The sequence below is a fragment of the Pavona decussata genome, unplaced genomic scaffold, assembly GCF_977016875.1.
Source record: "Pavona decussata unplaced genomic scaffold, jaPavDecu1.1 SCAFFOLD_602, whole genome shotgun sequence".
In the NCBI taxonomy this organism is placed as follows: domain Eukaryota; kingdom Metazoa; phylum Cnidaria; class Anthozoa; order Scleractinia; family Agariciidae; genus Pavona; species Pavona decussata.
Genome location: NW_028145860.1, coordinates 4,635,133 through 4,659,674, shown reverse-complemented (window position 1 = coordinate 4,659,674; position 24,542 = coordinate 4,635,133). Strand labels below are relative to the sequence as shown.

The window sequence follows — 24,542 nt, the reverse complement described above, 5'->3', positions numbered from 1 at the left end:
TTCAGATCAGTATATGACAATGTAGTAATTTTGTCTTCCATGTGGTATGTTTTGAGATTTGAGCATGCGCGTCGCTAAAGCGATATAATGACAGAAGGATGACTCGTGGTCAAACGACCTGTAGTCTTGGAGGTACCGCTAGTCTTGTATTCCTTTTGTCTTATTTCATTTTTACAATTTTTATTGCTGTTTTCCCAAAAACGATTGCTCTTTCGATGGATTGTTGACATTGTGAAGGGAATCCGGGTCGTCACTCGAAGAGCTCCGTGAAAGCCGTTGCTATTTTTCTGTTTTGGGATATCAAGTCAACACTTATTACTGTGCCATGTAATGAAAATGTGCCACGTTTGTTACTACAACAAGTCAGTTGCTACCTTTCGCTTCTTGATGCCTGGTAAAATAAATCCTAAACCTGGACCGGTTTCCGCTTCGACTGCTAGTAACATCAATTGGGCACACTCGTGATGAATGCCAGAAGCTTAAAAAGTTGTCACAAAGCAGCATAACAAACTGGCAATCCGTGTGTAACCTCCATCGCTTCCAGGACCTGGCGTACACCATGAGACATGGTTGAACCAAAATATCAGCAACTCTGAAATATTGCATTCTGGCTTTACAATATTTAGGAGAGATCGGTCTGATCGAGGTGGTGGTAGAGTTCTTATCGCAATCAAAACAGCCTCCTTCAATGCTGTCAAAGAATTTAATCTGAATCGGAAGCCGAGCTGAGATCATTTTTGCCGAAATTACTACGCTTACTGATGAAAGATTTTATTCTGTTTTTGTAGGTCACCCAGTGAAGACCCAAGTTGGATGGATGTATTCGATAATTTTCTGCATGAAGTTTGTGACCAGTTCGTTCAATGCACCAGCCTCTCCTTATATCTCGGAATGAACGCTCACGGTTAGCGATGTCCAATCCGTGCTCGAAGACCTTGATGTCACGAAAGCTACAGGACCTGATAAAATTCTAGCGAAACTTCTTAAGGAAACAGCCTCTGTAATTGCAGCACCTCCTTGTTAGCTTTTTAACAAGTCATTAAGCACTGGTTCGTTCCCGCAGAATTGGAAGGAAGCTAACGTTGTTCCTGTTTTTAAAAAGGGTGAGGCCAAGTTCACAGAGAATTACAGCCCATCTCCTTACCGTCACTGGTATCCAAAGTCTTGGAGCGATGTGTATTTTTAAATATTGTTAAAATACTTTAAAGATAGACTGTACCATGTAGTAAGAGATTGTCAACATGGCAAGGAACGTTAAATAGTATCCAAGATTGACGTAGGGACACTCAGTTAGTGTTTAGTGCACCATACGATTAATTTTCTCTAAAAGGGTCGTTGGGTACTCCTGATTTGTTCCTTGATTTCAAAGTAATCAACAGAACGGACAGCAGAGAACAAGAGAGTCCTTTTTTTTTTCAATCAAGGAACAAGGACTACAGAAAATCATTTAAAACTATCGTAGCTACCAATAATTGTTTTACAATAACTGTCCAAATTCCCGCGCGCTGATTGGCTCGTAGCTATTGTCTATAAGAGTACAGACAATAAAAATGACGTCAGATGTAATGCGCGCGCTTTCTCAACGGAGAAAAAATAGCCAATTCCGCTCGTACATTTTTCATGTTATTGTAAAAAACAAATCGAAGGCAGTTTTCTATGGTCTATACTCTTATAGACCATAAAATGTCCAAAACTTGGCAGTGAAACCACTCGCCTGCGGCTCGGGTTCCACTTGAGTTTTGAACATTTTTTGACGTCATTTTATGGTCTATAAGAGTATAGACCATAGAAAACTGCCGTCGATTTGTTAAATAACACTCCACTGACTCGCGATACACCACTAGTTCTATGTATCGTTACACTCCTATCTCATCTCTGGAAATCTCTTCAGAGTGTCTCTTTCATATTCCAATCTAACCCTTGTGAGGTTTGAAGCCTCTTACTTTCGAATTTTAGTTATTAATATGTACTAACCCTAAGATTATAACCCGGGGGGGGGGGGGGTTACTTCCTTATAAGAGGCTAATGGGGATGTGCCGCTGGATGGGGTCGCATTTTCACGACTGGATTGACTAGAATGGGGTCGCATTTTCAATAGAGTTACTAGAATGGGGTCGCACATTTTCGGATTTTTGGGGTGAGAAAATCCTATTAAGTAGGGATTCAAAATGGTCTCGGTTAAAAAGTTCAGAAAGTTGTTGTTTATTAAATGTAACAATCACCTCGCATTACATTCCGTTCTTGAAAGTAGATGCATAAATAGAAAGTGACTTAGTTGGGATCGCGAAAATTACATTTTCCCAAAAAGTGACTAAGATGGGGTCTATAACTGGCCACAAAATAGACTATAATGGGGCAGGGACTCTTAGAGGCCAGCGGCACATACTCAGCAAAACTTAACCCAAGTACCCCCCCGCCGGGGATCATAACCAAAATAGCGGCTTCATTAACCAGATGCACATGACAGCTGTTTATGGACACATATAGCTAAATGTTTCTTTATTTGTTTGGTGCTTTGGAAGGACTGTAGCTTCAAATCCATCGCACAAGCTGATAAGCAAAGGCTATAGCTCTAGCCTCTTGTTTTCGTAGATAAACAGCTAAACCAAAACAGCACTGTTTTGTCATTTATTCATTGCGGGTTGTGAAAACATTTGATTTGAATTTGGTTCCCCTCTTTAACCTGAGAAGTTCCAGAAAGGACTGATGCCTAATTTCTCCCAATATATAGGACTACTTGATCACCAAAGATCAGTGAACGGTCTTCAGACATTTAAACAAAATCTCCCAATAATATCATTAGATATAACAGAGAAAAATAAAGAGAATCTGCATGTTGATACAGGGCATGATTAAAATTTTATTCTTTATTTTTCTGCTTTGATAAGTAAGTCTAGTTAAGGACATTATACTGCACATAAAATTTATTTTGCAAAATATCTTAAAAACTGTATCTGTTAGACGAATAGTATACATTGTATACAGCTCGTTTAGGAGAAAATGAACAATAATTACTTGGCGAGTTTACTTAGTGATTCAGAAGTTTAATATCAAGAGCCCACTCCTGGGTCCGCTGTTTGAATAGTTACTTTAGAATATAATCACCTCTGGCAGTTCCTTTAATACTCGACATAAATCTTTCGCCGTTTATAGTATTCAGTAAAAGCCATCACTTTACTCGACATAATAAACAGCACCACAGAAATGTTCTGCTCAGAAGTTTTCATTTGAAGAGTCACACTTTAGGATTTCATCAACAGACTCAAAAGGTAGAACCACCTTGTACAGCATAATAAACAGCACCACAGGAAAGTACTGCTCAGTAGCTTTCATTTAAATGGTCACACTTTAAGATTCATTCACAGACTCAAAAGCTAGAACCACCTTGTACAGCATAATAAACAGCACCACAGGAAAGTACTGCTCAGTAGCTTTCATTTGAAGAGTCACACTTTAGGATTTCATCCACAGACTCAAAAGATAGAACCACCTTGTACAGCATAATAAACAGCACCACAGGAAAGTACTGCTCAGTAGCTTACATTTGAATCGTAACACTTGAGATTTTATCCACAGACTCAAAAGATAGAACCACCTTGTACAGCATAATAAACAGCACCACAGGAAAGTACTGCTCAGTAGCCTGTTGCCCTTAAATGGAACAGCTTGAACTTATAAGTTCACAGTTCTAAGTCATTTCAGTTGAATGCTCACGCAGTTTAGGACTTTATTATTTACAGGCTCAAACGTAAGATACAAGGTTTTGACGAAAGGAGTGAAAGGGTTACTTGCATGAACGAGACGGTGAAAAGGAAGTCCTACTTCTCCGGTGTGTTTTCGTCCTCTTCGTTAACTACTGCCATGTTTGCACTCATCACCTTCTTGAAATTAGCGACAAACAGGAAAACAGGGAGAGCGATCATTAAAACACCAAATACAGTTAACAAACAGCCAACCATCTTGCCAGTGACAGTTAGTGGGTACTGATCGCCATAACCCACTGTGGTTATAGTGTTTACTGCCCACCAGAGCGCATCAGGAATGCTAGAAAACTTGCTATTATCTTGATCACCAGCTTCAGCGTAAAACGCGGCGCTTGCCGAAAGCACCGCGCTAATAGAGATGAAGATCATGAACATGCCCAGCTCTTTCATACTCGTTGAAAACGTGAAGAGTAAAATTCGCATGCCACTCGAGTAACGAGAGAGTTTAAATATTCTTAGCACGCGTAGCATTCTCGCCGCTCGTAAAACGGACAGCGGAGCCCTGGTACCTTGCATTGTAAGAATTACGTAGTAAGGAAGCACGCTGATAATATCCACGATGTTGAGCAGTGAGCGAAAAAATCGTAGTTTGCTTGGCGCGCTAAGGAATCTTACAACTAATTCGAATGTGAACCATATGTAGCAAGCCATCTCAAGCGATTGAAATAGCACTGAAGTATCTGTGACAACGTTCTCGCCTTCCGATGATTCAAGACATGGTATAATCACTGATAGAAGTATGATAATTACAGATAAAACGGCAAGTACTCTTGCAGCGTACGATGACTCTGGATGAGAAAAAAGTAACCAAATCTTTCGCTGTATAAAATTGTTAGGTAATTCTTCGTCCTTCCCTAACAGCGCACGCTCGATTTTTTCTCGCGCCGAAATGGCGTCGCTTTGTATTTGAAAAAAGCGCACTTCTTCGATAAATTCATTTTCTGGTACCACATCAGGTCTAACTAACCTTCCATACGACTGATAATAAAAGAGAATCGCATCAAAGGCCAGCCTGTTGCGATTAAAAAAGTATTCGTCGTGCTTTTCGTCGAAATATTCAACTCGCTTTGAAGGACAGCCTAACAAAGTGTCAGGAAACCTGGATAGCGTCTCTTCCAACGTTTCAAACAGTGTTCCGCTCACATTTATCTTCACGCGTTCATTAAAAGGCTTTCTTTGAAGAGAAATTACCGACGAACTGTCCTTTGAAGTCATATTTGACCCATTTATCTTCCTTGGTTACCACTAGTTAGTGTCTCGTGCCGTTAATTATAAATCGTTGTTGGTTTGCTGTTGTTGTCAGCATATTCATGCTGTATTAGAGTCCTCTTGCTACACTCGCACGTATCTTGTCTTTCCAGCTCTCGATAAAATAATCCTTCTTCAATGTATCTTCACTGATTTCTCTGGCTATATCGTTTCGTGTTGATTAATTGCAAGATTATTATCCTTTCTTCCAATATACATACAACGCGGTCATGTCTGACGATAACCCTACTGACACATTTCCCTCCAGTAAAATTCCGTATCACAATATATCAACCTCGACAAGTTGCCTGAAACTGTTGATAAATTATTTACCCTTTTTGACGCGTGTCATGTAGTTTTATCAGACTAAGAGCAAACTAAATGTTGAAATAGAAGGTTATTAATACCGACGCCGAAGCGGCGTTAAAATATTCCAAGTAAAAAGAGTGCGCGAAGTATTAAATTCAGTTGTGACACCTGTGGAAATTATCCATCTGGATATTTAACCGTATGGTTTTGGCTTATTTCGTGAACTGTAGGGGATATCAATTATTTTTCCAAAACAAGCTTGGTTGTCTCGATTATTCAAATTACTCTGTAAATTTTCATTTCTGACGAGCGCAGGGAAATAAACGTTTTAGTGAGAAAGGTTAAAATTAATGAATTTAGACGCAAAGTAATTCACATTTAGCAGAAAAAATCCAACGAAGCATTGTCGTTGGTTTAGTGAAATTAGACGTGATCTGTAGTTTGCGAAAATTATTGAAAACGTGACGCGTTCGGTTAGGCTAATAAACAGACTATAACCAATGAACGTGACTCGGTAAGGAAGAAATTAAAAGTCATTTTACACAACTTTTGTTTTTGAAAACTGCGGCCAGAGCTATCATAGGACACAGGTGAATTCGCACAAATTTGTAACCGGCGATTTTTAGAGTACTTCGACCGGTAACGACACAGAAACTAAGATCAGATAATTCTTGTTTACAGTGTTTTGAAACTGTCAAGATAGTTGTTTTGGTTATCGTTTCAATACAGGTGCTCTTGATAATTAAAACTTCTAACTTACCCTCAAATAACCATTAGCGGGCTATAAAACAATACAAAAACCAAATTTTGACGCAAAACGCTTAGTAAAAACGCTTCAGGCTGTAGTTAGCACTTGGCGGAAGTTGCATGTCTCATTGAACAAAAGCAGAAATAGGTAACAAGTCATTTATAACCTTCCTTGGAACATTAGCTATTTATTCGTTAACGGTGAGTCGCTTTCAATGATGACACCTGAATTGTCGTGTATGTCACGTGACTTAACAAGCATATGTACTTTCAGAGTGTCATTCAGTAGCTTTCAAACTTTCTTGCTCAGCGAGTAATTCAGGTTTTTTTTAATCTTGTTTAACAATTCGTTAGATTTTGGTTATTTTATTTGACAGATTGGTGAAAGGAGAGTTATCAGGCTTTTGCTCTGGGCCGGGTTGTTCGAAAGCCGATTAGCGCTAATCCACGATTAAAAGTTAACCTAGGTCTTCATCTCACTCATTAAAAATGATTTTAAAGGCTCATTTTAAGCTAATGGTAAAGAAGAGTCTAAGGCAAAACTAACGGACAAAAAAGTCTTTTGGACGAATTCTTACGGATTAAATATACTCGAATCAAAGGTTCACGTTAAGCCAGGATTAGCTTAATCGGACTTTGAACAACTGGGCCCTGAACAATAATTAACGACTTGTTCCAGCACTTCGGAATATTTATGGATCCAAAAGGGTATAAAGAAAATATCATATCAACTTGTCGTAACTTAAAATCAAACGTCTGATCAAACAAAGCAATTGGAGCTCGAAGCAAAAACGTGTAACCAGAGAAGCGAGGAAAAATTGGCAGGCGAACATTAGTCAGAATAATGAGTGGTTTAGCTTTGTCTTTGCTATTGTAAAAATTCTCAGGTTTCCGTTCGTCCGTATGATTCACATGGCCATACGACTTCCTCAGCGCAATGGGTGACGTCATACTCGACCGCAGGCCAAGGGCAACTGGGAACGAGGCTGGGTGCCATACAAGTCATTAATAATTATCTTTTTATTAGGAAGCTTCCATCACGTAATGTGGTTTTCAGAAAGGTCCTATAAAGATTAAATATACTAAAGGTTAAAACATACAATATATAAGACAATATTACAAACTGATAAAAAACGGCAATTCAAACTAGAAGCTGAAACTACAAAGATATCATCGATGGGGTTAAAAACTTCAAACTGATAAAAAATGATCAAAGCAAAGAAGCTAAAACTACAAAAATTCTTACCGATAGGGTTAATTAAAAAATCTGGCAAACACGTTTCGCTTAAAAGTAGCAATATTCGGGGCATTTCTGGTCTCTCTCTCTAATTCATTCCAGTCTTTTAGAGAGTGATGGCAAACTCTCTGCTTTCCCCAATTTCTGGTAGCACGGGGTAGTCTGAGCATGTCTTTGTTCCTTGTATTATAATTATGAATGTCACTGTTTGTTAGTAAGTCCATAAGTCCATCAATGCACTTGTCGTATAAAAGCAAGATATAACGTACTAGTATGTGAAAATATGGCTCACCAGCGAGGATTCGAACCACGGTCTCCTGCGTTCTTTTATACTTTCTCGTCGGAGGAAGCAAAAGGAGCTTGGGAATGAATTTGACTTCATAGCTTATTTTTTCAAAACTCTAAATTATCTTCACAACATCCTGGAAACACAAGAAATGAAGCATGAATGGTAATTATTTTCTCTCGAGTGAGTCAGTATGAAAACAGTAGAGGAAGACTTTTTCGATAACACCAGCTAATTTAAAAACAAACCTTGCATGCCATCCATCAGTTCTTTATAATGCAAGAATACATAATTTCAGTCGTATGTAATAGGTCATAATTTAGTAATGACTACTTACTTCTTTGTATTTATTTTCAGTAGCCCCACCCCAAACAATATCGTTGTACCTCGATAATTCGGGTTTTTTCCTCCACTTTTCTTCCCCTTTAAATGCATAATTTTCCCTGCTATTATTCTCATTATCAAGATCGATTTTAAGAAACATTAAATTTTAAAAGGATATGTCACTTATGTTAATTCTTTCACCGCATTTGATAATGATGACATGAGGTCGTCAAAACGTCATGTAACGTTTTTTTCGTTAATTTTCCTTTTAAATTATTCTCATTATCGTTTTTGTTTGTTGCCATTACTTCAACAAAGTTTCAATTACAAAGAAAAAATGGATAACTTCAGTACCACCTAGATATTACTATACCACTAATTGATGATTAGGAGATTGTTGGTGCGACCTGCACCATTTACAATCTCTCACATTATTGGTCGAGAGGACAAAAGAACGGATAACAGAACAATGCGCCTAGACACAAAAAACAATAGAGCTGCAGGTTATTTGGATCCAGAGAAGATAGAGCTTGGAAAAGGTGAAGGCCTACCATACCACTAATTAAGGATACATAATTAGCATACCACTAATTGATGACACAGGGTACCTTGATAGTCTGACGTAGAAAAGAGATCCTTGGAGCTTTAGCTGCGTGCGAAAATTGTCCAGGATTGACGAGCACTTTTTAAAGCGGCGATGGTGTTTTTTGTAATATACGTCGGTTATTCGCTATGATTTGATACTCATCAATTAACATCTATATTCTCATCTGTCTCATCGCGTGATTGCGTTATATTTAGTTTGTGATCTTGTGTTATTTAGCTCTCTCTCTTATGGACTTGACTCAATAAACATAGAAAAGATGCTTCCCGTAGCACACCTTATACTTACACTTATTGCATGGTGTCAGAAGTGGCGAGCAACAATATTCAATGGGCAGCACCCAAAGCACCTTCGTTTGATGGTAACGTTACTGAGAACAATAGATGATTTGAGGAACACTTAAGCCTGTTCGAAACCGCATCTATGGTTTATTTTTTTTATTATTTTATTTATGGAGAAAAACGTAGCTTAAAAATTACAGAAATGAAATCCAGAGAAGAAAAAGAATTCCGAGTTTCGATAGTTAAGGCGATCTAAGTTATCTCTTTCAATTCATCATTGCAATGCACAATATTCCTTTGGCCCAAGCATAAAGATAAAAATAATATCAAGAGAAGATAATTAAAATAGATCCCCTTTCCTTGACCATCTATTATTGCTTTTCATAGCAGGAGGTTGAAATGATCTTCTCTATATGCATAAACAATATAATTTACTTCATCTTGCACTACAGTACTCCACCAACTGGGCCAACTGAGAAAATTTGAAATTTTCCCTGATCGGCTGTTGATTTCGCACCAGTCGTTCAATCCTTATGTGTCCTTATGGAACACAATAAAAATTGAAAATCTTCAGCACCGGAGGTTCCGTCGACCGACAGTCGGCAAATGATCCTGGCACACTGAAAAATTGCTTATTTACAGATGCCGAAAATAATAATAGTATAAATCAAATTCTGACTATTTCATAAACTTTATCTTCGCTGCAGAAACAGCCGTTGCGCCACCAGTACTTGGTAACAGACAGCTGAAATTTATACCTCTTTAAATTTACTTTAGAATTTTACGGGCTTTTGTGTTAAGGTAAAGTTATTTTATAGACACAACGACATGTTACAGAGGACATGAATAGTTTATGAATTGGGAGGTACTGTGTATAGGGCTTAACGATGAGTTAAATGGTGTTAGTAGAAACCGGCTTTGCTTGTTGGAGTTTACATATAGTTGAAAAGCATATCAATCTATCTTTAATTTCATTTAAAGAACTCGGCAGCTCAAAAAGTCGACGATTAATTGCAGTTATCAAGGTGAAAGTAGATTGCATTTTCCATGGAGTTTAAATTATGAAAACGCCTTTATTTAGGACGATTTTTTGCTGAGAAAATTTCAACTCAATTCGCTCATTATCCACAATTTTCTCCATCAACATAAATGCCTTTGTTCACTGAACATGGCGTTATTATTAATACTTTTGTGAGAGATCAATGCAAATTGGGCAGTAGATTATCATCTTCAGTTATTAAAAAAGGCCTAGGGGTAAGAAGTTCTAAAACCTGAGGGAAATATGGTTTGCTATTCACGACAGATGAATACCAGCTTGTGCAGATTGGATTCCTGGGCTTGTCCAAGGAAATTTTGTCCTCACTTTGTTTAATTTTAAATTGCTGGACTTCAATACATCTTCATTTTTTTGAGCGGCCACAGTGTCGCACAACGGGGACAATTTTTCATAATAATACCTGAGAAACGAAGCCACCCAGGACAAATTTAAAAACTGTCAATACCTCACAATGGGAATATTTTTTTATATATTTAAAACCACTGAAATATTAAAAATCTGTTTGCGCAAATGAAAAAGTTCTCACAGCCGTCAGTTATTTACTAAAAACAGCGTCAAAATTCAACTTTTTCATCAATAAAATATTCCAATTTCATTGGATTTTTGTCTTCCCACGCGCCGCTCTTGTAATAAATCAGATTTAAATTAGAAACATTTCACCAAGTGAAATTCTCAACTGTACTCAGTACATTATAACACGATTTATTGTAAAAGGATTTATTTGGACGTGGGGCTTGAAGATGAGTCTTTTTTTTAAAGAGGATTTTCCTGTTTAATCTTGATAAATAACTACTGATTTCGTTTAGTTGACCTTGAAGTTCTGCTTTTGTTCTCAATATGTCTTCGGATTGGTTCTCCTTTAAGATATGCGTTGAAGTTCTTCGCGAAGGCCATGACAGGCAGAGAAAATGCTAGAACACCGAAAACTGCACAAATGCCCCCTACAACTTTTCCAAAACCAGTGATAGGATAATAATCGCCATAGCCGACGGTGGTAACTGTTGTTAAACTCCACCAAAAAGCGTCGGGAATGCTAGAAAAATGGCTGCCTTGTGTTCCAAGGTCTGTGTAAAACACGGCGCTTGAGCACAAAACGATTATCATTAACATAAACAGCATCATCATTTCCAGCTCGCTTAAGCTCGCGCGCACTGTAAACATCATGACTTTGAGTCCACGCGAATAACGCGTGAGCTTCAAAATGCGGAATATTCGAAGAAGTCGCGTGGTGCGTAGAACAGTTAAGGATACCAAACGGCGATTCCCGCCGATCAAAATTGTAAAAAACGGGATGATTGCTAGGAGATCAATAAAGTTCAAGGGCGACAGCAGGAATTGGGAACGATTGGGTGCTGCTGCGAAACGCACAAGATATTCAAATAAGAACCATGAATAACAAATAGTTTCAAGAACAATGAATACTTCTAGAGTATTATAAGAGCAATTTTCGCCTTCTATGTTTTGAGGATCGCAGTCGAGAGTTTCATTCTTGTTGCCTCCGGTTCCCGCGCTTTTGTTGCACCTCAGATCCGCTCTTGAATCGCACTCTTTTTCTCCGAGGCCTCTAAAATAAGGCAAAGTTTCGATGCAAGAAATTACCACGGACATAGCAATCATAAAAATTGACAACATAGCAATCGCTCTCGCGAAATGTGACGTATCAGGGTGTTCAAATAGATTCCACACGCGCCGCTGAAGTGAAAATTGCGGCGATATACGCTGCCGTTCTTGATACAAGCATTTGGCGACGCTCTTCAAAGCTTGTTCTCCGAGTTGAAAAAATTCAACTTCCTCGGTGAAAACGCTCGCTGGAACATCCTCTGGCCAAATGAGCCTTCCTCCAGACTGGTAGTAAAATAAAATCGATTCAAACACCACTCGATGCCGGTTAAAGAAATATTCCTGAACCGTTGGGTTGTAGTATTTTTGTCTTCTCGACGGGCTTCCAAGAAGCGTGTCCGGAAAACGATTGAGCGTTTCTTCTTTCGTTTCAAAAGTCATTCCGCTTACATTTATAACAACACGGTCGTCCATCTTTCAGTATATTGTGAAATCCATGCTTGTTGCCTTAATGAAGGAATTCTCGCAGCCCAGCAGGCATAAGTTATGGAAGTAACAGCGGTTTTTGTGCGACTTGAAATTCAGTTTGCAGCAGCGTATTAATTTAGCGCGTCAACTTTGAGGCTTAAACAATAGCACTCGTGGACGGTCATTCGCCGTTTTAAACTATCGCTAAAAATGGTGGTCGCAAATTAAATTGCGTTTTGACAGTAACTCCTACAGTTTGATTTCAGCTGGAGCAATGTTTTGAATATGAAGAATGAGAAGCAGGAATATTGAACAGTAATTTAATGAAATATGAATAAGGTTATCTGGTGCCTGCAATGGAACCACCAATAGCCGTTGCGCTAAACAAAGGCAAATTTGACACTTGTACGGTAGAAAATTAACTTTTGATAAACTGGCAAGGCTTATTATCTACGAAAATGAAATAAACGGTAGAATTCAAGACGAGAAGTGAAATTTTGGTAAAGTTGGACTTCGGTTTCGTACAAAGATAATAATTGTCTAAACAAAGTATCCTAATTATGCACAAGTGAGATGGCTCGATAAAATCACTTTGCAATAGGAAAACTACAATAACGTTGTTAGGGATGCTCAAATTGCATCGACCTCTTTATAGCTCTTAAGAACAATGAAACCGTTTACATGAAACTGGAAAAAAGTAAAAACGCGATTTTAGTTAATTTTTAAACTAGCTGAAGAATAAAGTAATTTACGACCCCAAAAATAATAACCAATCATTATAATTCGCCAAGGTTTAGGTTATTTATCATTAATTTCTTATGTAAATTTTGAAACGAAGCTGTTAGCATCGTAGTCAAAATAATGTTTATAAAGTATGGCCGATAAGATCTAAGACATATTGTCAGTCTGAAATTTCTTTGCAAATATTGCAATTACATGACTATTGGTTCAGTACTAAAACAATCGCAACGATTTGAATACAACAAGCCAAATAAATACTGAAACCCACAACGATAAACCAGTTGACCTAATAGTAAGCTGTTCGTTACAAATAAATGAAAATTTCAGCTAATTATCTTTAGCAGGCTAATTATCTTCAACTTCAACTTTTTTGACATTAAAGGGGAAATATCACGCGAATCTGCTGTCATTTCAAAAACCGAAAATGTTTGTCTGTCAGTAGAAACAACGAAATAATTGTCAACTTTGTTATAAATTATCACCCCAATGCAATAAAACTGTCGATTAGTGCCTCTGGCCAGAGACAGAATAGGTCGGAATGGATTGAAACTTGAAAAATATTAGGCTAATGTTTTCTAAGTTCTCGCATTTTTGTTTCCAAAATCCGCTAGAACAGATCACATGTAATAACTTGGGTGCCAATCGCTGCGGGTAACCATTCTCGTCCCCAGAGCCGCCTGGCCCTCTTAGCCGCCGGGTGCTGGGCACGAGGATCCTTTCCCTCGTGCCAAGGCCCCGCCGGCTAACAGGGACAGGAGGTTCTGGGGACGAGAATGGGCGGGTAACAAGCAACCTTGTCCCCATAAATTCAAAAACGGCGTTTCGTCGCTGTGCCCCCATTTTGGATTTCACAGTCCGAAAAAGCTGGGATAATGTGTATAGCAATAGAAACTCTCACTGAACGCTAGGGTTCAAAAGCAAGATTGATAATAAGTATTATTTAAAATTGGATCATTAGATAATACCGTTATCATCTTCTGGTTTGAAATGAAATTAGCCAGACCAGCAATATTTCAATCTTGGTTGTTTTTAATCACTATAAAATATATGAATTAACCCACAATAGTTTAGAATGATTTAACTTTTTCAACAGTATTGCATAGAAGGTCGAACTAGATACTCGTTTTCAGTTCTTTAGAAACTGAATAGGTGTCTCGTGTGTTTAGTCCAGTACCGGCAACATACTGCTGGGGTTAACCCTGCAATGAACTAGCATCCCATCCAGAGAAGAGTAGCAATACTCCTAGTTTTTGTTATTATTATTTTTTATTTTTTTAAGCAATTTTTATTAGCTTTATATACCAAAGAATACAATGTTTATAATACTAAACACCACTTGCTCTACTTAGAATTATTACAATCTGATTCAGTTTGCAATACTTAACAATACTTACTACACTTACAATGCTAACGATGTTTTCTATAGAGCGTTTTCATTCACGTGACTACCGGCCATATTGGTTTACTGAAACAAAAGAAAGTATTTACATAAAAATAGGGTTCAATTCCCAGAGGTTTAGTTTGGGACACCAACATGGCCGCCTTGACGTCGTGTGAAAACACTCTATACTACTTACAATACTAACAATACATATATGTAATTACAACAACCCACACTGATTACAATACTAACTATATTTACAATACTTACAATACCAAACCTTACATTAGAACAAAGTGCATAGCTTTACAAAATACTCCTAGTTTCTTGATGATAAAGAAACTACTTGAAGCACCGATCACGTGGGCCACTTAGGCTCGAAGTGCAAACTTCACCTTAACCCACCCTTCTAATAAGCACCCAGCCCTCCCTTCCAAGGGTAAGAATTGCAATAGGTCCCCTTCACTATGTTATCCCCCCATCACCACTATCATCATCATCACCACAATTTCAACCTGAATAGTGAGTTTTCACATCGCGGGCTCTCTGTTATGTTGCCCATAAACGTCACTCACAACGCTGAACTACCGAACACAAATTCAAGGCATGGATAAGAATCCAATGGCGACTTTGAAGCCATTCACCTCTCAAAGAACAGTGTGTTATTCGTTGTTGTTGTTGTTGTTGTCGTTGGTTGTGGTTATTGTGCTGACTTACTGTTTTATTTTTCCAGTGTTTCTGGGGCTTGAGTAACATTCCACGGTACTGAAATGCGTCGTTGGCCTTAGTTTCACATCTTAGAATGGTTTTCAGTCCAGGAGTGCAGAGGTAATTTCCCGTTTGCTTTACTTTTGCTTTCCTATGCTCTGTGATTGGTTAACAAAACTCGCGCCACTTTATCATCCAATGAGAAGTAAAACCAAAACCAATCGTGATTTGCTCGCACGCTTTTTCCCGCGCTTGACGCCGGTGATATCGATTTGTCTCGAATTCTGATTGGTTCAGTCATTGAGTTGTTTATGTCTGTTGTGATTGGTTAGAGTAACTGCATTAGTTTCGGTTTTACTATGATCAATTGCAAACCACTCCCAAACGTACACCCTCAAACATATGGCAAATTTATTAGTGGCGCACGTTGACTTTGGAGGTCAGCCCCCAATAGTTCATGGCCTCATCCTTAGAATTCTTTAGCCAGGCTTTCATTTTAGTGGCGTAATGCATCAACGTTTTACTAAGGTATTCATTTTCTGGATTTTGCCTTGCTTCTTGGGAAGTGATGAGATAAATATGGCAAAGACGAGCCGACACGCTGTCATACAACAACTTAAACTCCATCTCGGGAAGAGGAAAAGCAGCCTGGTAACCAGCAATAAGATGACCGCTGTCCACTAAAACGTCGTCTTTGTTAATGAACGAAGCTACAGTGTTCACAAGCTCAAATAGCAAACACGAATAGCGTATATCACCAAAATCAATCAGGCCAGAAATTTTAAAACTCTTATCCTTCGTCTCTAGAAGAAGATTTGTCCGCGCTATGTCGTTGTGGAGAATTCCACGGCGCAGAAGCGAAAGTCTGGGAGTCACGTGGGTTGCAAACGTTCTCATGACATCACAGACAAGGCATTTGCTGTCCTCGTCTTCGACGAAAGTGATGTATTCCTGGAGGGAAAGAAAATTTTCCATACTCCATCTATCCATCCTTTTGTTTAGCACGGGACATTGGAATTCCTAGAAAAAAGAAAACATGTTCTTGAGTATACCTTGTGTAACTATTTAAGCTCCTAATTTTGTATGCATTTTTAGTCTGATGATGGTATAGTTTATACCGAAATATAACTGTCACTTGAGATCTTAGTTTTGTTCATTTGTTGTCAAAATTTAAAGACACGATGAATCTACTCGGTCTATCGTTTATCTTATATGTCATCAAATTATCATCCGGTTCTGGATTTTGGTAATTTTTTTGTAAATTGTCATTTTCTTAATATAGGTATTTGCCATCCTTAGGACGCCAATATCATCGCGTTGAATGTAGCTGCCATTGATAAATTACCAACCGCGAAAACTTTAATAGCAGTAGATTAATAATGGCAAAAACATTGACATAATTTTATGCGTGCCGACAACCAAATAACCCATGAAATCAGAAGAAATGCTTCCTTCAAAATGTTTCCTTCACGCCGTTTTCTTCAATGACGAACCCAAAGGTTACTTTAACTTCAGCAACACACCAGTCCAAGCAACTCACTGTGGTGTATGTGACCATTATTTCTTTTTCGTAATAACATTCTACCTCTAACAATTTACGTGTAAAGTTCGACTCAGCCTGCTAACAAACTGACCCATGATATGCAAAATAAGTTTTCATGGTTGATATTGCTTTGCCTGTTTTCTATCCGTACTTCCAAGTAGTTCCAGTTAACTATAACTAAATATGACCGTTGTTTCTTATATATACAATATATATACATTCTACAATACAGTTTGTGTGAGAAGAGCAAACAGAGAACTTCTTCGGTGGTCAAAACACTTCAATGACGTTTCGCCCTTCGGGCTTCTTCAGATAAGTGTGACAGGGTTAAAAAAAATTGGACTATAACTAAGTCTTAAATAGGCTAATAATAATTCTTTAGATATTTCTTTTCATCAATCGTTCAAAGGCTCTATCAAGGATTTTGTTACAGGGCTGAGAGGAGACCACACAATGCTGGAATTCAGGGGCTGATAATTAGGACTGGCTTTAGTGGTATCTGTACTTAAAAACCCACGGATCCGACTTATATTGTGCAAATGATAAAATGCCGAGGCGCATTGTTTACTTATGTGGAATGACATATCTAGATTACGATCAAACTATGACCCAAGATTTTGCGCAACTGATTTCGCCTCAACGATTGTGTCACCTACAATAATGTCATTCAAGTTGACTTTCTGCAACTGTTCATTACGTAATACCCTAGAGGCCTAGTGCCTATCTTTTTACACTGTTAATTTTATTTTTATTTTGATCTTATTCAATTTTTTTAGCCTATTTAAGACTTAGTCATAGAAATTTTTTTATTCCAAGTATTTTTAATCCTGTCACACTCATCTGAAGAAGCCCGAAGGGCGAAACGTCATTAAAGTGTTTTGACCACCGAAGAAATTCGCTGTTTGCTCTTCTCACACACACTACAATTTTCCAGTGTAAGCGTGAAGTATCCAGTTGGATCCTTCTTCCAAGTGGCATCAACATTGGTAAGCCAATTCTTCATTCAAATATATATTCTACAATATATATATACAACATATATACATTCTACCGCAATATATACCTGTAAAGTTCGGCTCACCCTTCCAACAAACTGACCGATGCAAAATAAGTTTTGATGGCTGAGACTCTCCAAGCTGGCCGCAGTTTCTCCTGGTAGGAAGGATATCAGTCGAATAATACACTTCTCTGTTGTTGAAGTATTTCTGTTTTCGTCTTCCTTGAGTGAGCTGCAAGTTTCATCCAAACCATTTACATAGAGTGGAATCAGTTGAGCATTGCCCGATGAACTACAAGTCAAATTGTAAAGCAAAGGACAGGGAAAACCTCTCTCTCTTAAGAATCCCATTGCTTCATTTTCAGCGTCAACAAACTCTCTATGTTTACTGTCAAAGGAGTTCAATATTTTGAGCACATATTCTCCCTCTTCTGAGATCACGGCGTTGGCCGGCTCTGATACGATTTGGTCTTGATTTGCACATGAATTCAGACTCCTCTGCCCTCGAATGTAGAAATTTCTGTCCATGTAGCTGCCAAATTCTTTGATGTCCGTGATGTTAACAAAGTTGTAGAGCTTCTCTGCCAATTGTTCTGCAAAAGCGAGGCTAACACACGGTCTATGAACGCTAGCACTCATTATCGCCAACCGCCGCTTATGCAGTCGGCCGAAATGAATATGCATTTGCAATTGCCTCAGTTGACCGGGGCTGTACAATAGGGGATTTAAGAGGGTACTACGGTGACGGTAACGAGAACTTCGTAAAACAATAGTATTTAATGAGAAAAACAAAGTCAATTCAATTCAATTATGTTCACGAGAAGGTGAATTTAAAAATTTGGCAAGAAGTTTGTACTATCCAAATAGCTGTATGGCTAATAGAGTGGATAGCCCAAAGCTTTTAACAAGGTTCAGAAATAAAGAATAAATGTAATTCCGAGTAAATACGTCGTGGCAATGATATGGACAACAAATGCAAGGAAACGTTGGTGTACTTAATTGTTATATTTCGATATCATACTATATCATCTTCAGACTAAGGTGACAACAAGTAGCTATGATTTAAATACTGAAAGATGGTAAATTAGCAATTTAAAACATGCACATGAAAATACAAAACAAGACGAAAATGTCAGGAGAATAGGCATAGCAGAGAACTATGCCTATTCCCCTGACATTTATTAATTATGATAAAAAGTAAGACTTCCTACAGGTTACAATTAAAGTTGATAATGGTTGAATTACTACGTATGAATCATAAAGAAATAAATCAATGAAAAGAAAAATACTGAACTTAGAAGACTTAATGTGCTTTTTGAAAACCTGAAGAGTAGGGATCTTTTTCTACAAGCTCTTCACGTGAGTTATAAATTTTAGTACATTTCTTCAATAAAGTTAAATGACCAAATTCAAGGTTTTATGGAGAACGTGAGAAATGACGGTAAAAGTTTCATTCTCTGTTTCAACTTGAACGCCGTTCCCACCTGTTCTGTTACTGGATAGTTTGGCCTCATTGTACAAGTTGAACGGCGCGGATTGGAATAATCGCGAAGTAGTGCAAGTAACGCGAGCGTTTTCATTGGCATTGCCATTGTAGTTTTTTTTAAAGTCCCTAATATTTCTGTGAAAACTCGCTACGATTGACTGTCTCCATACTTCAGTCGAAGCAGGGAATTTTTAATGGGTCCAAGAAAGTAGGAAACAGTTTTTCCTTACTTCTATAGAGTTAAGGAGAACATTTGTGGAAGCGTGGGAGTGGTTGAAAGTGGAAACACTCGGCATCTGCGGAGCCTGCGGAGTAGGGTTTTGGAGTGGGGGTGGGGGGGGGGGGGGGAAGGGAGGCGCTACATCTGACCAACACAACAGGTGATGAGGCAGAAATTTTCGACTTGTTTTCTTGTGAAAGCCAGCAGCTTGTGAAGACCCAGTTTCGTTGTTCATGTTTCCGTAAATCGTATGTGCTTCTTTGTTCATTGAATAATCCAGGATGACTGTAGCTGTAATTGTCCGTTTCAAATAATTACGCGTATTAAACAGCGATAAGTAGCTTTCATAGATGAATGCCTTTGTGCAGAAACTCCCCCGAACTTATTCAGTGATGAAACTTTATCTTCGTGAAACACCGATCCAAGAACGAATGAAAATAGAAGCAACAGCTGAAATTCCATTAGTTCACAGTTGATAGTGGCGTCCATTCAGCAGCAAAACGAACCGCAAACTGTCCGAAATTGTCGGGTTTGTCGGAGAAAACCTTAATATAGTTAATAATATGTAAGGTAAGTTGTTTCTGTAATTGATGGATATTGTTAAGTAAAATAAAATATAGCAAATTTTTAACCATCCAAAAAGTGGTGGGAGGGGAGGGGGGGGTTAAAGCCCCCCAGCCCGGGCAGCCCCTCCCCCTCCGCGGTCCCTGATCTGTGGCTCATGTTCCCACAAACGGTTGTCGTTCGCGCGTTCTCCTAAACTTTCTTCTAATTCTCTTGACTCCAGAACCTGACTCGCCCCAGTCGTCTCTGGTCTTGAGGAAGATGCGTGCGCGAAAGGCGATGGGAAGGAAGAAAACAAGGGAGAAACTTCTTCCCTCCCTCCCCCCCCCCTCTTCCCTCTTGCGCTTCTCGAGCGTGTCTCTCTCGTTTATAGCTTGCAGTGCAGGTATTTTTATGGCCCAGACCTCCATTAACTGTCATTCGTGCATTGAATCGCCATCTTGGATTCCAAAAGTAATGAGCTGGAACGAGTTAAGGTGGGGGTTAACCTGAAAGCCGTTTTCACGCCGCTTAAAATCGGTCAAATGGAAATACTCTTGTTTGCATTTCAAGCAATACAAAAACCCTCCATTCATAACACAAATCAATGATTTGGGGTGTTTTATGAATTTTTGGGTGATTTTTAGGTATACTTGGAAGGAAATAATTTTTCTTGAAGGATTAGTAAAATTAAAAGAAATAAGAAATTTTGAAGATTTAGTGAAGTTTTAAAATTAGAATTTGTAGTTAATAATTAATAGACGGATACCAAGTTAGTCCACTAGCAACCTGGGGTGCTCTTGCGTGGTTATCGACTGTCTGTTAGTGTTCCAAAAATCATTTTCTTTCTTCTATCCATTCTTAAAACCTCTTCAAATTTCACTCAAATTCAGGTAGAGCCCCACCTTAACTCCTTCCTCTTTTTTCTACCTGACGCCCACTCCCTCAGGCAGATTTTCTACGGCTCCCCAGACTTTTTCTCAGCGGCAACGCATTCCGCAAACAAAATACTGAACGTTCCCTCGCCCCCAAAATACGCCCGCACCGCAGGCTTCTCGTTTGAGACACGTACCTACCTTTATTCAAGAAGATTGGGCTTATCAAAATAAACAAAACGTGCAGCATGCACAACCAGTACAGCAGTACAGGCCAGCATCACGTTATAGCTTTCTTAAATGATAGTTATAATCTTTAATCTTTAAGATACTTACGTTGGAGACACTAAGCTCTCTTGGCCTTGACCCTTGTTAAACTCGCCCCAGTTTCTCGGCGTCGGAGATCCCCTCCGACAGTTGCCTCGTGTTTTTCTCCACACGTTCCCCCTTGTTTCCTTTACAAAACAAGTAAGAACATGCCAATCAGGCTCAACTACAGATCCTCTCGAAAGAACAAACCTCTCGATATAAACCAAACAACAAGCTCCGGGATATTTTCCTTTTGAATAGCGCGAGCCATTTGACTTTCACAACCTCTCAAACCGGAAACGCAACGCTAGCGCACGCCTTCATCTTTTAGCAACAATTTCACATGTAACTGGGTGGTCTCCTTGACAAACACCAGATACGACGTCATAGGAAACATGTGCCCAATCTAAACATTCCGAGGAGACAAAATGGCGCGAACAGGCCACCCAGGCGTCTTCCGGTATGCAGCTGTTAAAGTAATGTGAAGGCAATGAACACGAGACAAAGCCGGCCGACTCGCTGTGTTATTTTGACCTGCCTGATTTGCTTTGAAAGAATTTTTGCCAAAGTTTAATTAAGAGGAAAATCACTATTAACTGACTGAAAACAACTGCGTTAAAATCCTTTTAATTTTTGGGTGAGACCTCACTGCAAGTGTAGACGTTGTTTCAACGCGTTCATAGGCCTCGCCTGTGACCATACAACACTTTCCTGCAGTGCTGTTCATGTCTCAATATTTTGATATAAGGAATTTTCAATTTTCGGAAATTGGACACTCTCTAAAGTGAAAGGGTTTATGGCTGAGATTAATGAAGGAATGACAACTTATCAGTGTAAATATAGACGAGAAAATGGAATACTTCACTTGCGGTAGGAATTAAAATTTTAATCTACAATTCAGATGTCTAAAGACATTGAACTTGTCTATTGTTATCCTCCTACGGTCTTTTACTCCCAGAATAGAACCAGGAGTTCAACCTCGGTTCATTTAGTATCTTTCTAATCTATTAAGTCTGCGGACGAAATCCTAAAGTGTGAACATCTGTGGCCATTTAATTTTTTTTCGGTTGGGCTAGCAATCTATGCTGCCTGGAAGATGACCGAGCTCCAGGTCAGTCACTTCAGTCGATCGTGTTCTAATTGGCTTGTTTTCTTTTTCCATCTCTTCTCTTATAACTGGAAGTCCCCATAAACTCTCGCTTTCTCTCCGCGGTGACCAGGCCATATCAAAGGAATTCACCGACCCCTCCGAGGCTGATCTGTTTCTGAACAATGCAGCAGAAGGCGAAACAATAAACGCTGTTTCACTCGCTGGACGAACAGTATTGTTGCCGCAGAGTATGAAGGAAAATACGAGTCTCTTGATGCTACGTCTGATCACTCGAATGTGAAAGCCGTAGATAATAGGATAGAGCAAGGCGCTCGAGTATGAAACCATAACAAAGGTGGCCTGTAATTCATAGCGTACCGGTATTTGCTCCGATTCCAAGATAATTGAAATCACATAAGGTAACCAGCAAAATATAACAGTGCCAAGTACTAGAAATGTCGTGCGCAGTGCTTTTGAGCCAGTAAAGCCGCTCGCATTCGATGCTACGGAGTTACGGTTTAGCGTTCGAGCTGACGCGGCAACGGACGCGGGTAGTACAGCTATTTGTCCCACTCTAGCTTGTCGGCGGGCTGCTTTTAATATATGATAATATGCAACTATCATGACCAACAAAGGTATAAACAGTGTAAAGATGGAATAAAGTTTGGTGTATCCCTCACTCATTGCGTCACTCCAGACGACTGTACATGAAACTTTGGCAGGTTGGTATCCGTATTCTCCCCACCCGACAAGAGGCAACAATGCTAAGAACAGGCTCACTAGCCAAGTACATACGATAAAAAAGTTTGTGCGGGAAGGAGACATTCTGGAGTCGTAATTCAGAGGGTTGACTATGCAATGATAGCGATCAATGCTCAAAAACATCACCATACCCAAAGATGTCGCAGAAAGCAAAACAGTGAAAAATCCGCTCGCTTGACACCACGCGTCGCCAAATATCCAACTCTGCTTCAAACTCGAAGTGAATACAAACGGTAAAACAGTCAGAGAGAGGGAAAAGCTTGACGCAGTCAGGTTGAGTAGAAGTTTGCTCGCTGAAGAATGTGAAAGGAGCTCCGGTTTTTTGACGAGAACAAATCCTACCAAGGCATTGCAAATCAAAGATGACACCGCGAGCAAAAATATGGCCGTCGATTGAATCCCAGCTGCTGTATCAGACAAATAAATACGTGAAGTTCCATTTTGTGAAGCGCTTGCAGTTGTCTCGCTGTTCATCTCTTCATGTAGAACCGCTTGCGTTCACTTTGCTTTGATTTTGACAAGCGAGCTCGCGGCACGAAGAGGTGAAATTCAATCTAAATGTTTACCTGTAGATATGACCTCCAAGAAATTTCAGATTTGCGGTTATTGACAAGGGTGGCTGGATAGGATAACAGCCTTGTTACAAATTAACAAAACTCAATCAGACATTGGTAATAAATACCAGGATAATTTGCGGATATCCCCAGATAAAATATTTTTGCAGATTCCGCTTGATTGAATGCCAAGAAGCAAAGAAAACAGGAAAAACATCAATTCTTTCTTGAAAAAATAGTTCAAGTAGTGGGAACCAAAAATTTCTTAGGCAGGCTAATCTAGTATAAATCTTTAAAAATATTTAGAATTTTACCGCGGAATCGTCTGGCGCAAAGCAAAACGGAAAGCATTTATTTGAGGGATCTTATTTCCTTCAACGTGAGATAAGGGCCCGTATCATCACACCCATGGTGGTCCTCTCTGTACAAACAAGAATATTTAGATATGAAATGGATTGGCTGACTCAGACCTGGCGGATAAACGCTTTTCACTCATATTGGTTTTAAAGCCTTTATCTTGACTATCCTCGGCTTAGTTGCATGGAGATGAAACAGTAATAAGAGACTTAGCATCTGATTACACGAGAAATAACTAAATTACTAGTGATACAAGCCAGCTATTAAGGACCATGTGAAACTTGATGTAGGATCATTTCCAACGTTTCCAGCGCAACGTAGGCAAGAATTTGATTGGTGGAAGATAAGTCTGCGAGTCCACGCATGCTTTTCGGTAGCTCACGTATAGGGGCGGAGGGAGCATTAATGTCCCATTAAATTCAGCTGTAAAGTGCTAGAAATGGTCTACTGCTGATTTTCCGATAAGAGTATTATTCACGACGGAGAGGTTCGCCCCTCAAATCTAGCGCAAGGGAAACGAACGAATCGACGCTAATACACGAACAGGCAGTGCGCAGCGTCCTATTGTTTATCACTATTAATCGACTCTTGAACCTCTTCAATGCTTTTAAACGCCCCAAGCAAAAGAATAAGAACCGTTTACCCCCTAAAGCGTGCCAAGTTTTAAGGTTTTACCCCCACCACAAGATGAAAAGGTCAGTAATTTACTTAGGCCAGCTGCAATACTGCTTAGATCTGTGTGGGGAGCTGTTAATGGAAAGACGACAAAGGACTCACGGCTCTCTTCGGAGTTCAGTTTTTTTCGGCTCAGAGTATTTGTCTGAACAGTTGTCTCAGCCTTTTCTACAAAACGAACTGAAGACCCCATCGAATTCGCGTCTCTTGGACTCGGACGATGCGTTCGATAAGCCAGCAGTCCTTCCTCTGAATTTTTGACTTCAATTTATAGTAGGTTAGGTTTTGTAGTTGGTCTTCACTTCAAGAGACACCCCACATGTGAATAAATTTTATTCTTTGCCTTTAGAACTTCGTAGCCAAACAAACAATTACACGTTATAGACAATTTTTCCGTTCCTTACTGGTTCCCATGC

At 39.1% G+C, this 24,542-nt stretch overlaps 4 protein-coding genes and 2 long non-coding RNA genes across 7 annotated transcripts in view; all 6 read right to left on the bottom strand.

Moving 5' to 3' along the window:
• Positions 1-24,542, bottom strand: part of LOC146449527 (uncharacterized) — a 178,005-nt gene that overhangs the window by 43,257 nt on the left and 110,206 nt on the right. The window lies entirely within an intron of this gene.
• LOC146449543 (potassium voltage-gated channel subfamily A member 1-like) lies at positions 3,009-6,488 on the bottom strand. The gene has a single exon (XM_085101675.1). It carries the CDS (start codon positions 4,977-4,979, stop codon positions 3,819-3,821), a length of 1,161 nt encoding a protein of 386 aa, XP_084957801.1. The 5' UTR covers positions 4,980-6,488; the 3' UTR covers positions 3,009-3,818.
• LOC146449542 (uncharacterized) lies at positions 6,720-8,134 on the bottom strand. The gene is made up of 2 exons (XR_014860663.1): positions 7,598-8,134; positions 6,720-7,132 (listed from the first exon to the last, which is right to left on the bottom strand). It is a non-coding gene; the product is annotated as an uncharacterized LOC146449542 (long non-coding RNA).
• LOC146449541 (potassium voltage-gated channel subfamily A member 3-like) lies at positions 9,289-12,163 on the bottom strand. The gene has a single exon (XM_085101402.1). It carries the CDS (start codon positions 11,889-11,891, stop codon positions 10,647-10,649), a length of 1,245 nt encoding a protein of 414 aa, XP_084957528.1. The 5' UTR covers positions 11,892-12,163; the 3' UTR covers positions 9,289-10,646.
• On the bottom strand, positions 14,702-18,378 carry LOC146449540 (hydroxylysine kinase-like). The gene is made up of 2 exons (XM_085101613.1): positions 17,322-18,378; positions 14,702-15,735 (listed from the first exon to the last, which is right to left on the bottom strand). Exons 1-2 carry the CDS (start codon positions 17,937-17,939, stop codon positions 15,130-15,132), a joined length of 1,224 nt encoding a protein of 407 aa, XP_084957739.1. The 5' UTR covers positions 17,940-18,378; the 3' UTR covers positions 14,702-15,129.
• On the bottom strand, positions 21,554-23,289 carry LOC146449539 (G-protein coupled receptor 161-like). The gene has a single exon (XM_085101612.1). The coding sequence runs from the start codon at positions 23,012-23,014 to the stop codon at positions 21,761-21,763; it is 1,254 nt and encodes a 417-aa protein (XP_084957738.1). The 5' UTR covers positions 23,015-23,289; the 3' UTR covers positions 21,554-21,760.

Bases quoted from the DNA above. Each gene is read 5' to 3' on its own strand.
- LOC146449543 (XM_085101675.1), bottom strand. From the start codon at position 4,979: ATGACTTCAAAGGACAGTTCGTCGGTAATTTCTCTTCAAAGAAAGCCT.
- LOC146449541 (XM_085101402.1), bottom strand. From the start codon at position 11,891: ATGGACGACCGTGTTGTTATAAATGTAAGCGGAATGACTTTTGAAACG.
- LOC146449540 (XM_085101613.1), bottom strand. From the start codon at position 17,939: ATGCATATTCATTTCGGCCGACTGCATAAGCGGCGGTTGGCGATAATG. The intron at 15,736-17,321 runs GTATATATTGCG...TCTTTTTTCTAG, and splicing joins GGGTGAGCCGAACTTTACAG to GAATTCCAATGTCCCGTGCT.
- LOC146449539 (XM_085101612.1), bottom strand. From the start codon at position 23,014: ATGAACAGCGAGACAACTGCAAGCGCTTCACAAAATGGAACTTCACGT.